This window comes from Pinus tabuliformis, chromosome Q, assembly GCF_031772625.1.
Source record: "Pinus tabuliformis cultivar Carrire ecotype Pingquan chromosome Q, CPIR1, whole genome shotgun sequence".
In the NCBI taxonomy this organism is placed as follows: Eukaryota; Viridiplantae; Streptophyta; class Pinopsida; order Pinales; family Pinaceae; genus Pinus; species Pinus tabuliformis.
The window spans coordinates 972,843,576-972,858,731 of record NC_142296.1 but is presented as its reverse complement, the minus strand read 5'-3'; the positions used below and the strand labels follow the sequence as shown (position 1 = coordinate 972,858,731).

Here is a 15,156-nt window from a genome sequence, read left to right as displayed (position 1 = left end):
GCTACCGACTTCTGCACTGTGCCATCTACACTGCTGCCAACCTTGCTCTACATTGATCAGTCTCTGGTCTCAAGCTACTACATCAGTCTCTCCAACCAACCTACTGCATCATCTGACACTAAGTCCATCTCGCTATTGCTGAATCTCGGGCTTCCCGTAGCAAGGAATTGATCCAAGAGGTGGGTTCCTCAAGGATCCTGCCTACATGTAGTCCTCCCAACTACAGTTCTATATTGCCCCATTTCCCTCCTATAGATGTGTGGGCACTCATGGCAAACTCATCTTCATCAATTTTTGTTGGAGCAGCCGTAGGATCATGTTTCTCATCCGTATCCTTTTGCTTCAAAGGACACTGGGATGCATAGTGGCCCATCTCACCACATCTAAAACATTTCACCTTTGAAATATCCTTCTTCCGCTTCTAATTTTGTTGTCCCTTTGATGTTAAAGTTGCGTTCTCCTCCTCCTCCTTGGTCTTCGTGCCACTCCCACTACTGCCATTGAGGTTGACCTTAAACAGATCTCTCCTTAATTCTTCTCGTTGAAGGGCTGCCCACATCTCCTCCCATGAAGGTAGTCTTTCCCTGCCCAATATACTTTGGACGAAGACTTGCCATTCATCTGAGACTCCATTCAAAGTCGTCCTTACCATCGCGGTAGACTGAGTAGACCCCACTGTAGCAAACTGGTCTCTGGTGTCCTGAAGAAGTTGAAGATAGGAGTTAACCCCTTCTCCCTTCTACATCAATGTCCATTGCAACTTTTGTTCTAGGTACATCTTCTGTTGTTCAGAAGAACCTTCATATAGTGAACACAAAGATTCCCACATCTCTCGAGTTGTATCTTTGCCCTGCAAGTTGTTGATTTGGGATGGCATCGGATGTGCTCTAGCCACGAAATTTGGTGGAGAGGCTAAGGCACATGAGATCTCCAATACCCAGAAAGGGTTTGGGCAGATTCTAAACAGTTTGAGAGATATTAAAATAATTAATATTTTTAATGGAATCCCTAAGTCTAAACTTAGGGAAATTAAAATATTAGTGTGAATTAATATAAAATTGTGTTAGAATGGTCCAAAAGTCATGGATCAAGCCAGATCTAATCTTAGTCATTGATTAGGGACTTAATCTCGGTCGTTGATTTATCAACGATAAAAGTATAAGAGGAGGCTTGAGGGTCACTTGGAGAACACACCAAGAGATCAAGATTTTGACTTTCTGGGCTGAGTTTGTTGAAAAAGTTGAAAGAGTGATCAGAGTTGCAGCTGAGGGGCAATGAATACAGAAGAAGAGAGACAGAGATAGCAACGGGAGGATCAGCACAGCAGTCGGAACTGCCAGGAACTGCCAGAACAGTGGGGAAAGCTGACGTAGAGGGCAGAAGTCGGAATTGCCGGGAACAGTCGGAACTGTCGGGAACAGTCGGAATATCACGCAGAGGGCAGAAACGGCTGACATTGGGGTTTTGTGGGGCAGATTGGAGCTGTGGAGCTGCCAGAGTGTTTATCTGGGGTTTCAGTCGGAATATCTGCTTCCGAGAAGAGAGGTACTACTGCCGAGATTTTACTCTGTTGGGTGAGCCGGATTTGGCACCCAAATTGTATTCTGAAACTGCTTAAGAAATCAAACCCTCAGATAGTTGCACCGATTTTCCCGCATTGGGTTTTTCCGGGGACATTAGTCCAAAAACAACGGTGTCACTTGTGTGCTTGTTTCTGTTTCCTTCAGCTGATGGTCTGTAATATGTTGAGCATGTACTTGTGTTTATTTTCAATATTTACATGGTAAATAACTTGTTAATTAATCAGAACAAGTAGGAAGAAATAAACCAGTAAGTACATGGAGGGTTTCTGACTGTTAGACTTAGAAACTTCAACATGGTATCAGAGCGTGGTTGCAGATCACAGGAGAACTGAGGACATCAGCCGAGCAAAGCAGCAGCAGCAGCAGAAAACAACTATCCCGAGTGACAGAAGTTGTTCCTAGCAGAGTAGCAGCAAGGGAAGGGTGACACAGTGCCTGCGTCATCGAGGTTGAGCCAGGAAGAGGCTGAGGAAGGCAAAGACAGGCTCACGCAGAGGCCAGGTGAGCTGATGCAGTTGGCTGAGGAGGCTGATTTATTGGTGTTGGGATTGCGCAGAGCCTAGGAGCTCTAACTTCGTTTTGCTGGGGTTTAGGAGGCTGTGGGTAAGTTGCAGAGTGGAGCTGGTGGGGTACTGTAGTCAGAACAGTACCTAACGAGGCAAGGCCAAGGAGGAGGGAGTTGCTACCGAGGGTTTCTAGCCAAGAAATCCGGATCAGTGGTGCAGTTGCACAGACGATCAGAGAAGGGGCATCTCGACATTGGCAGAAGGATTTCCAGGAGGGAAATCGAGGCTCAAAGGGAGTCACATCGAGAACTTCCAGAAGGGAAGTAGAGGAGCAGTGAGATGGCAGTGAACGGGGTAAGAGACCAGGACAAGTTGGACAGAGCCTCAAACTTCGTAGTCTGGAAGGCCAGAGTCTTATCCGTTCTAGATAGAAATCGTGTCAAGCACTTCGCCTTGAGGACGATAGCTATCCCAGTTGACCCAGCTGATAATGAAAAATACGAGGAGGCAATGGTGAGGGCCAAGAGCATCATCCTTGACGGGGTCAAGGACCATGTAGTACCACATATTGCCGAAAAGGAAATGGCACATGAAATGTGGGAGGCCCTAAAGAAATTGTACCAGCATACTTCTGTGCAGAGAAGGATGTTACTAGAAAATCAGTTGCGGTCATACCAGATGAAGAAGGGAGAACAGATCGACCTCTTCCTCGGTCGATTGAAGGAGATCCAAGATCAGCTGACTTCCATAGGGGCCACGCCAGATCCAGAATTGATGGTGAGAACAGCCCTGAACGCAATCTTTGAAGACTGGGAGGTGTTTGTCCAAAGTATACTGGGCAGGACGACCCTTCCAGATTGGGAGGAAATGCGGGCAGCTCTTCGCTAAAAAGAGATCAAAAGGCTAAGCAAGATGGGAAGCAGCGGCAAGGGGATCAGAATCAAGAGAGGAGGAAGAGGAGGATGTTGCCCTAGCATCTGAGGGAAAGCAGGAGAAACGGAAGAAGAAGGACCTCTCCAAGGTCAGATGCTTCAACTGTCGAGAGCTTGGTCACTATGCGACCTAGTGTCCAAGGAAGAAGAGTAAGGGAGAGGCTTTCAAGACCAAGGCTGCGCCAGCAAGGGCAAAGAAGGAAGTGGAGACAGACGATGACTGTGGCATGAGTGCAACATGCCACTTGAGCAGAAGTGGAGAGACATCGAGTTGTAGTCAGACGGACTGCAGGCGATGAGGGACGGGATCCTCGAGGTACCCAACCTCTTGGATTATACCTTGCTACGGGAGCCCCGATGAGGAGTAGCAAAATTGGCAAATGTCGGTAGAGACGAATGAGGATGGAGCAACAGAGGGAGCGACAATGCAAGATTCCCAGGACAGCACGAGGCTAGCAGGCTGCAACAATGCGAAAGGCACGGGAGTGTTGCACCAGTGCAGGATGGCACAAAGAGGTGTGCAACGGTGCGAGATGCAGGGAGTTGTTGCAGTAGCGCAAAGGTCAAAGAGGGAGCACTTGTCAGCGACAGAGGGAGCTTCAACATCGGGAGTGTCTCTAGCCTGATAGAGATGTCAGAGTTGGGAGATCAGTTACTTACTTCTCAGTAACTAAGTTGCAGTGCAGCAGTTAGCAGTGGCGGTGCTATGGGCAGCACGATGCAACATGATGAGAGGGGATGCAGTGCAGACGCAGCAGTGGCAGTGGCAGGGCCATGGGCAGCAGCACAAATGCAGAGGGAGCTGTCGTACAGATGCAACAATGGCAGTGGCAGAGCCATGGGTGGCAGTACGAGATATAGCAATGCAGATGATGGGCAGCAGGCCTAGCATCAGGGACCGATGCTAGATGATCAGAGTAATACTCAGTGAGGAGTATTGCTAGAGCACAGTCCTCGCTAAGAGGGAGTGTTGATTTGGGGTAGCATCGAATGTGCTCTAGCCACAAAATTTGGTAGAGAGGCTAAGGCACATGAGATATCCAATACCCAGAAAGGGTTTGGGCAGATTCTAAACAATTTGAGAGATATTAAAATAATTAATATTTTTAATGGAGTCCCTAAGTCTAAACTTACGGAAATTAAAATATTAATGTGAATTAATATAAAATTGTGTTAGAATGGTCCAAAAGTCATGGATCAAGCCAGATCTAATCTTAGCCGTTAATTAGGGACTTAATCTCGACCGTTGATCTGTCAACGAGAAAAGTATAAGAAGAGGCTTGAGGGTCACTTGGAGAACACCCCAAGAGATCAAGATTTCGACTTTCTGGGGCTAGGTTTGTTGAGAAAGTTGAGAGAGTGATCAGAGTTGCAGCTGAGGGGCAGTGAATACAGAAGCAGAGAGGCAAAGATAGCACCGGGAGGATCAACGCAGCAGCCGCAACTGCCAGGAACTGCCGGAACAGCCATGAAAGCTGACGCAGAGGGCAAAAACCAAAACTGCCAAGAACAGTTGGAATTGCCGGAACAGCCAGGAAAGCTGATGCAGAGGGTAGAAGTCGGAACTGCTGGGAACAGCTGAACTGCTGAAATAGCCGGGAAAGCTGACGCAGAGGGCAGAAGCCAGAAATGCTGGGAACTGCCGGAACTGTCAGGAAAGCTAACATAGAGGGCAGAAGTCGGAACTGCCCGGAAAGCTGACATAGAGGGCAGAAGCCGGAACTGTCAGGAACTGCCAGGAAAGCTGAAGCAGAGGTCAGAAGCCAGAACTGTCGGGAACAGCCAAAACTACCGGGAACTGTCGGAACTGTCGGGAACTGCCAGAATTGCCGGGAAAGCTGACGTAGAGAGTAGAAGAGGATGACGCAGTCCCTAGAGGCTGACGCTGGGGTTTCGTGGGGCAAATTGGAGCTGTGGAGCTGCTGGAGTGTTTATCTAGGGTTTCAGCCGGAATATCTGCTTTCGAGTAGAGAGGTACTACTGCCGAGATTTTACTCTGTTGGGTGAGCCGGATTTGGCACCCAAATTGTATTCTAAAACTGCTTAAGAAATGAAACCCTCAGATAGTTGCACCAGTTTTCCCGCATTGGGTTTTTCCAGGGACATTAGTCCAAAAACAACGGTGTCACTTGTGTGCTTGTTTCTGTTTCCTTCAGTTGATGGTCTGTAATATGTTGAGCATGTACTTGTGTTTATTTTCAGTATTTACATGGTAAATAACTTGTTAATTAATCAGAACAAGTAGGAAGAAATAAACCAGTAAGTACATGGAGGGTTTCTCACTGTTAGACATAGAAACTTCAACACAAGTGTGAGACCACATATCTCGAACTCCATCGAGTATGAACCTCTTTTCCTTTCCTTGCTCGGCCTTGTACTTCTTCTTATAATCATTGTCCGCGAGAACAACCACAACACTCTTGATGTAGGCTTCGAAATCGTACTCCTCCAGAACAGCTAAGATTTTGGTCTTCCATATGACATAGTTGGAAGCTCCTTCCAACGTGTCCTAATCTCTGAGCCCATGTGATGCCATCTCACCCAAACTGTCGAATTGACTCCTCTAGTCACTGCTCAGCACTGATCTGCTGCCCTGCAAGTGAAAAATTCAAACTTTTGGCGAGAAAAGTCCTTTGAGGAGAAAAATCCCTTTTACGTGTCTTTGCTCCTTTCCGACGGATTTCTACCCCGACAGAAACTGTGCCCTTCAAGCACTGTGTTGAGGCTCTGCGTCACTCCTTTTGCCTCTACAAGCTCACAAACCAGAAATCGTACCTCTGTTGACTCTCTCAAAGAGAGATTTCCTCAGAATCTCTGCTTCTCGACAAGGACTGCGTAATCCCTTCAAGGGGATTCGAATTGCTGTCAAATGCAGCTATTGGCCTCTCTGCTCAGCACTAGATCTGCTCTTCCTGTTTCAAAATCAATGCTCTGATACCATGTGAAAATTCCTATCCTCAAGGAACACCTACTGCAGCAAGACTGAATTTACTCCTCCTACATGATTTTAATATACATTATCAAGTTATTTTCTGAATAACACTGAAGTATTTACTTTTGCAGCCTACACCAATTTAATTTGATTACATGAAACAAGAAACTGAGCAAAGAACAAGATACATAGGACACCGTTATGTTTGGACAAAATAGTCCCTGGAAAAACCCAATGTTGGAAAACCAATGCAGCAACTCTGAGGGTTCTATATTACTAAGCAGTAATTCTGAATACAATGTTGGATGCCCTCCCGGCAATCTAGTTATAAAGAAAAATATAATGGCGGAAAACTGAGTGAGATTACCTCACTTCACCCAGCAGTTTCCAGTTGATCTGGCAGCAGAACTGGCAAACCCCGGCTATCTCTGCGCTGGCCCTGCATAGGCCCTACGTCAGTCTTAAAGGCTCTGCGTCAACCCTGCGCTGTCTCTTTTGCCTCCTGGAGCTTCTGCGTCAACCTTCTCGACTATTCCGATAGTTTCGAATTTTTGCGTGAGGGCAGCCTCACTTCTGCGTTGGCCCTTCTGGCTCTACGTCAAGACTGTGTGGGCCCAGACTGGCCCAGCATCAGTGCCTATAGATGTTGCGTTGTCTCCACTAGTGGCTCTCCACTTCTCTGCCTAATATTCTCGAATTATCCCTGCCCCTCTACTACAAAATGACCACTTAGTTCGAAATTCTCAGCTTCCTAGCCCTAGAATTTGAACTCTAGATCAATTTGTTCTCTCTGTGTGTATCTCTAAATGAACCCTAAGCCTCGTTCTTATATTTTTCTCGTTGAGAGTTCAACGGCCGAGATTAAGTCTCTAATCAATGGCTAGAATTAAAAACTTGACTTGATTCGCTTTCTAGAACATTCTCACCCATATTTGATTAATACCCATTAATACTTTAATTTTCCTAAGTTTAGACTTAGGAACCCCATTAAAAATATTAATTATTTTAATAAAATATAATCCGGGTAGAATTTCACCAAACGGTTTTTGGGTTCTTTAGAACTCATGTGCCTTGGCCTCTCCACCAATTTTCATGGCTAGAGCACATTCGATGCTACCAAAAACTAACATGGGGGTGAGAGTGAGGCGTCACTTCTTTGACAGATAAGAAGAAGATGCCTATCAATAACTACAGTCTGTCAAGTTGTCGAAAATTCCATAACACCTACAAACTACACAGCTTAATTTTACCTCACTTCTTAAAAATACATCATTATTAATAGAATGCAGAGGTTATTTAAATTTTATAGAAATGGTCAACACCAGAGATTGGAATATTTTAGCACTACTAGCAAGAAATAGTGAAATACTTTGAATAGAATGAACAAATTTGTATATGAGCAGCTCATGACATCGCATCCTAGGCATGCAGAGACTGAAAGCAGTGTCTTCAATGACAATTTGAAGCATTTGTATAAAGGTTCTCCATGGTAACAAGATGGGCAGTTGCCTGCGATAGTGTTTTTACAAAACAAGGCACGTCCTTAAGCATACTCTCTTTCAAGGCAGTACAATAAAAAAAAACCATAATTTCTACAAGATGGATTAGTCTCAGGGTTCACATGATGTAAGCACAAAACTTAAGGAGCAAATGAAAAGAGGGAATGAATTCAGTTGCAGAGAACCTTCATCGTGCCAGGCAACTCATGAAATCGAAAGCTTAAAAAAAAAGGTCAATTACAGTGACAATTGAGTGATGTCATTAAATAATAAAAATTAAAACCTGATGAACTAATCGTACAAACAGGGAGCGTAACTTTCAATTTTACTATGAAACTGACAATTTAAGACATCACAAAATGGCTAGTTCAGACATTAATCGGAACAGATTTGATAATCTTTAGTTAGAAGATTAAATTAGAAATAAATACTATGACTGGGCATGCCTGCCAATTCTCTGTTGGCAGTGTTCGCTTACCATCTAATGCCTCCTGATCAGTAACACTGTGGTACTCAGCACGGCCAATATCCTTAAGGAAGCTGTGCTCTGGTCCAACACCAGGGTAGTCCAAACTGAAACAGAATGCAACCAAAAAAGGCCAGTCATCAAAAATAAACTTAAAGAAAGAGCATAGACAAAACTGTCATGGAAGCAAGCTACACCAATGCATTTCACAATAGAATTGATGTCTTATCTCTGAATGAATATTACCCGGCACTAATAGAATGAGGCTCAACAATTTGCCCATCTTCATCTTGTAGCAAGTAGCTCATGGCTCCATGTAAGACACCCACCTCCCCTTTTGTTAAAGTGGCAGCATGTTTTCCACTGTCTAAGCCAAATCCCGCAGCTTCCACACCTATCAATCTAACATCTTCTTCATCAACAAATTCATGAAATAGTCCCATTGCATTTGAACCACCTCCGACACAGGCAACCAATATATCAGGCTTTCCGCCCCATTTTTCCATGGCTTGTTTCCGTGTTTCTTTACCAATCACTGCATGAAACTCTCTTACCAACATTGGGTATGGATGTGGGCCTGCAACTGATCCCAATATATAATGTGTCGTTTCTACATTTGTGACCCAATCACGAATTGCCTCTGAAGTCGCATCTTTCAGTGTAGCTGTACCAGAATGTACTGGTCGCACCTGCAAAGAATGAGAGCTCTTAAAGCTAAAAAGCATAGCTTGATTAATCCACTTGAAATTGAAGTAATTGAGTTGAAATAAACTATGTTTACTGAATTCCAAATAGATCCCCAGATGCAATACCAGAAACGAAATACAAATAACATATGGCATTTAGTTTCCCAAATAATATATTTAAAAAACTTTGCAATTCGAATCTTTTGAGCTGCAAAAGGGAAATTTGAGCAAGTTTTCTTAAATATTGATTCTTCATGTCCATCTTCCAGTTTCATTTTAAAAAAAGCATTTATTGGTTTACTTAGGACTCCACAAAAGTACATGAACAAGAGACTTGAACCCACCTCAGCTCCAAGAAGACGCATTCGGAAGACATTCAAGGCCTGCCTTTCCATATCTTGTGCACCCATGTAAACAACACACTGCAAACCAAACCGTGCACAGACAGTAGCTGTTGCGACACCATGCTGCCCAGCACCTGTCTCAGCTATTATTCTTTTCTTGCCGATGTGTTTAGCAAGAAGCGCTTGTGCAACAGCATTGTTGATCTTATGGGCACCAGTATGGTTGAGATCTTCTCTTTTCAGATAAATCTGTGGTCCTCCATCTGAACGTCTATAACGTTCCGATAACCTCTCAGCAAAATATAACGGGGACTCTCGACCAACATAATCTTTTAGAATCCCAGCCAGCTCTTGCTGAAAACGGATGAACAGAATCCCAATGATAGACAAAGTCAATAATATAATCTAAAACATCATCTGATTAAACCTGTTCTTACAACACATTCTAGAGTCTTGTTCTTATAATACATTCAAAACTAATCTTGAAAATGAAACGGTTACCTTTTCCCATGACCGAGAACTAGGTCATAAAAATACAAGCTTCCTGATTCTACATCAATACCGATAATAAAAAGATATTAACCAAAACACCAAAATCTAGCCCAGATAATGTTCCAGAACAATAGCTAAAAGAGCAATGCCTTCTGATTGCAATGAGTACCATAACCAATATCACAGTGTGGATAAATGTTTTAGAGAGAACAATTTCCCATTTAACAATCAACAGATGCACAAATTTTGGAAGAGAGAGAAAACAAACTAAACTAACCCAAATAATGGTATAAAATAAATGACTCAGGGAGCCATGTGCTATTATGTATTTGACAACTCAGGCCTGGAGTATGCCCTAAAACTGCTTCTGCTTGGCTAAGAGCTCATCTTCCTAGGACGTAAGCAAACAGGTAAAAGGACCAAGACCTAGAGGCATCTAGCAGGAGTGAAAGTTTGCCCCCTTACAGACCACCAATGGGTAATTCCATGTGATGTGGTTTTCCTTGAATAACGGTGATGAGTCAGCTTGCATTCACAGATAGCAGCCACTGATGGTTGTCCCGCTGCTCGTTTGACAACTGAGTTATGATAGGTTTTTCCACTGTGTATTGAGAAACGAAGTACTTAACAACTGTTAAGTAAAGCACATATATGCATGATAGGTTTTTCCACTGTGTATTGAGAAAAGAAGTACTTAACAACTGTTAAGTAAAGCACATATATGCATATAACTACAGTCATGTATAGTGGCATATTGATATATAAAGACACTAGTGTATATTTTGTGGCATAAATAATTGCAATAACAATGTTTTTAATTGATACTATTTGGAAGTAGTATAAATTTATTATTTATTTTTATTTTATTTTTTATTTTTTTCATAAATTTATTATCTATTTGAATGACATTTGATGTTTTTTGAAACTTTTCTAATATTATTATATTTTTCCACAATTCTCGTGAGTGCGATTGGGTTTCAATGGTTTTGTTCTGTAAAGTGGTCAAGGTTCAAAACTTGCAGTAGTCAAGAGGAGACCAGACAAAAAAAATCCAGCCACGTTAAGGGTTGGTATGGCCCAGGCCAGATGTGATTCCAGGTGATTTTGATGACTTAGATGCCCTGAGTCATGTTTCTTAGACCACATACTAATCCCACAAGTCACGAACATATTAGCAAACCAAAAATATATATTTTATTCTATTCCTATCTCATGTGTACTTGAGGTGAGGACTTGCATATAGACGCACTGGCAAGCAGTTGTATGCACAGGATTATGCATGCAAACAAACACTATTGAAAGAAAATACGCTCGCAAACAGTGATAAACTTTGCATCCTACAGTGCCATTCAAAGACCTTTCCACAATATATATGCAGTCATGGCACTTGGATGAGGCATATGTACGTGGGTGGCTCGGCTCGACTACTGCAGTGGCTTGAAATTATATGCAGAGCAGTATGTATGGCATGGCTGCGCAAAATATCAATGACATCATAACCCTGAAGAGAAACCATAATCAAGACAGTAATGCTGAGCTAGATTGTCTGATATATATGGGATAGCATATTAGTTCAGTATTACTCTGACCTAAGTCTATGAGTCTACAGGACAATTGAAAAAATTATTTTGATTCTACCGGGACTTATATCTAAATGTTGACAGTATAGATGAAAGAATGACCTTCAGCACTCTTGCCTCATGATAGTTTATGACAGTGCTTATGATGCCACTCTAGATAGTATTGGATACATGATGACAATGCTTCTTTACCTGCTTCCTTGATAATTGCTATCGATGATGATTTTTGCTCATGTATCTCGTATTGTTCACAAATGTAGTTGTTCCTAGATGGACTGATATGATTGATGATGATGATGATGTACAGCTGAACAATTGATGAAATCTAGTAGAAGAAAAAGAAGAATTGAATTCCGAGTTTTCCCAATTGTGGGGTTTTGCCATGATCGTCGACCAATCCTGGTGTCTCTATTTGCGCATATTTTTCTTCTCATGTTTATTTTATTGTTCCGCTGCATTGTTGATGATATTGTTCTTTCTACATAATTGATAATGATGTAACGATGTTATGATGCTGTGTGGTGAATTTAAAGTGCAAAAGATGTAATGCAATTATCTAAAGCAAAGAACATTAACATTAGGAAAATTAACATTAGAATGGGTTAGTGAAATAAATAAAATTCATTTACTAACATAATAAGGATAGATCACATAAATCTATAAAATCCAAGTAATATAAAATAATAAATAATATAGATATAAATGAATGATATACAAAGATCTCTATGACAGTAAGTATATATATATATACACACACGTTGACTAGTTACATTGGTTGAATAGCCATGTCCTTTAATTAAGTCATGTATTAAAAAGTGTTACAAAATTAATTATCGTTTTATTATTATTATTATATTATTGTCTTCCAAGCATATTTATGGAAAGACTTTATTTCTTATTTTGGCTTATAATGCATTCTCATGATTATCTGTTCTTATAGCTATGATGTTAGATGATACAAAATGATATAATCTTCTAAGCACTAAGTGTTACCTCCAAAATTCTCACTTGATGGAAAAAGGTCCTAACCACAAGAGCCTTGCCTTTCTCTTTTTAGGCTAGGGAAAATGGAATCCTAACCTGGGGGACTTCCTTAGTATGATAATGGGAGTATGAAAAAGCCTAGCAACGATAAACAAAAGAAAAAATGGAAATGAATTTTGAGGTTTGGGGTGGTGGATTAAAAGGAATGACTAGTGCCTCATCCATTGCACTGTGAAGTCATACGTGCAACTTTAGAAGGTGATTCTGATTGTTGGAAAATGTAACTAGGTTCGGTCTTCATAATTATTATTGTACTTGTTTTATTATGTATTTCATGAAGAAGTGAAAGAAGAAAAGAAATTATTATTATTATTATTATTTCATTAGTCAAGCATGTTCTTCATGTTTCTATGGTTTATTGAGTCAAAAGAAAAAAAAATCATGAGTCAATCTATTGTACTTAAGTCAAGTCCCATTTGGACTTTTGTAAGAAAGAGGAAAAAGAATTTTATTTGAGTCAAAATAGTCAATTTTGTCCCCACAAGACCAAGTCGGCCCTGGAAGGGACCTATTTAACCTCCTGGATGTGTATAAATACAGTGCAACTCGACCTCATTTGGATCATCATCATCAACTTCGATTTTTGTGCCAAGAAGAGAGAGAAATCAGCAAGAAAGTCAAGGAAGAAGAGCAAAAGTCAAAGGAAAGAAAGTGAAGGTCAAAGGAGAGAGAATTATGCCACACATACGAAGTTTCTGCCCTAATTCCCGTCGCATGTGCAAAGTTTCTGCCCTAATTCTTGACACATGTGCAAAGGTTCAAATCTTTTGCAGGGGTGAAAATTTTCAGAAGTGTTGCAGGTCCGAAAATCAGAGTTTGACCAAGATTTGAAGAGCTTTGACCATCATTGACTTGGTTAAGGAGGGTTTAAAGCTATGTTGCTAGATCCGGCATCGAGAGGGTGAAGAATTGCGGTTCTGTGGATCTGAACCGGATCCAGATTCGGATCCGCCAAAAGTACGTATATGTTCAGATTTGATTATTTAAGAAATGTTTCATTACGGAGGAAACAAATCTCGAGCCAATTTGTCAAGTTGTCGAAACTGCCCAAATGGGTGACTGTTTGTCGCTTTAAGTTTACCTTTTGGGCTGACTGTTTGTCGCTTTAGGTTTACCGTTTTTTTGGTTTTAGGTTTTAACTTTTAGTTTTATAAACATGGTCCCTCCCCTTTGTCGGCACTCACACCGAATATTCCACCTAGCAATTGTTGAATATTGCGCTGGGCCCTACTCCATACAGCAACTGTGAGCACAGCAATTGTTGAATATTGAACTGGGCCCTACTCCATACAGTAACCGTGAGCACAACGACATAGCCATCGAAGAAGTCGTCGCTGGTCGAGACAAAGTCGTTGAGGAAGCCGCTGTCAGCCAGTCTTTGCCGCCAACCAAGAACGCTCAGTCGCCGCCAGGAATGCTCAGCCACCACCAGGAACGCTCAACCACCGCCTCGTTGTTGCTCAGCGAACAGCTTAAAACTATTTCTTTTTTCAAATGTCGATTTTAAATACACAGCAAATGGTCCGATTATTTTTTGTCTAATTTCGAAGGTCGATTGTCGATTTTTTGTTTTGTTTTTAAAGACCCGATAGTCACAAATGCCAAATGGTCGATTTTTTTGTTTTGTTTTTAAAGGCTCTGTTGTCGCGCGGATTGACACGACAACGCTCAGACCGGGGGCTGTCACTCTGATCCCCGGTCCCTCCGTTTAAGCCTGTCTCCCGGGCTAAGGGGGGTAGTCCCTGAGAGATGATGAGACCAACTGTCGACCAGTTGGTTGGGAGACACGAGACACGATATGAAAAGCACTAGATGGATTTGATTAATTTAGCAGACCAGTGCCTTAAAAGATGATTACTTGTTAAATGATATAAAAATATGGACCATGAACAGCAATCATCTATCATCATTTAAATCACAATGCTCTTAGAATGATGAAAACGATATTCAGCAACTGAAAATTTCGAAGAGATAAATGCCTTAAAACACCCCGAAAATCGCAAATCACTAACCAGATGTCAATTTCGTATCTCGACTTGAAAAATTTCAGATCTCAGCATGAGAGATATAACATGAAAAACCACTGATACTGGCAAAACTAATTTTCCACAAAATTTTAATATTTTTTCAAAAATTTTTAAATCTTTTTCAATTTTTTATTATACAAATGAAAATTAAAGATCCTAAAAAAATTTAAAAATATAAAATCTATTTTAAAACTAATCAATAAAACAAAACCTAAATTTTTAAATTAAAACTTTTTATATTTTTTGCTTTTTATCATAAAATCAAAATAAAACAATAATTTAAATCTAAAGATAAAAAACTAATCCAAACTAAAGAAATGAATTAAAGTCTAAGTTAAAACTAAACTAAACATAAACTAAAATCCAATTACTTTAAATTAAAATCTAAAATTAAAAGTTTAAAACAACAAAAATTACAAAACCAAATATGGACCCTTTTTATTTTTTATAAAACAACAAATCTAAAAATCTAAACGTATTAACTCATGACCTAAGAATGAAACCATAACTAAAAAAAATATGAAAACGTAACTAAAGAACTACGCTAACTATGAATAAATGTTATACGCATGGGTATCAAAATTTGAAACATCGAAAATGACTGAAACCTAAAGAAACTAAAACGGAATAAACTTAAGCCGTAAAACAAATTTCGAGCTGCCAGTTTAAAGACGTAACCCTAGACCACGATATAACCACGCCTTTGCATATCAAATCGAGAACCGACCATGAAATCGTGAAACAATAAAACGGCGGGATATTACCTGTGCGTGAATCGATTTTTACCTGCGGATTTCAGAATGGATACCTGACCCAGTTACGAGCCCCTTGTTGCGGATTTCTTCAATCGTCGAACTCGGCTTCACATGGATTGACAGTGACACTGTACGCTCTTGCTCAGGCGGCTGAACGCTTATGAATGGAACGATTGCTGAACCCTGATTGAACACGTTTTCAAAGAACTCGACCAGCACAAGTGACGGCAGCCTATCAAAATCGTGACTTCGTTTTGAAACAAAGAAACTGAGTGCGGAAACCAGAATTCTAACAGCGGATAAATGAAAG

The 15,156-nt window shown here is 41.0% G+C and overlaps 1 protein-coding gene across 2 annotated transcripts in view; it reads right to left on the bottom strand.

Moving 5' to 3' along the window:
• The window catches only part of LOC149222734 (tryptophan synthase beta chain 1), a 76,788-nt gene that overhangs the window by 27,747 nt on the left and 33,885 nt on the right, over window positions 1-15,156 (bottom strand). For both annotated transcript variants that reach the window (XM_089385605.1, XM_089385604.1), the window contains exons 2-4: window positions 8,949-9,302; window positions 8,165-8,607; window positions 7,931-8,025 (exon numbers count right to left, since the gene is read on the bottom strand). In XM_089385605.1, the coding sequence (XP_089241731.1) occupies window positions 7,931-8,025; window positions 8,165-8,607; window positions 8,949-9,302 (892 nt within the window). The remainder of the gene's footprint in view (window positions 1-7,930; window positions 8,026-8,164; window positions 8,608-8,948; window positions 9,303-15,156) is intronic.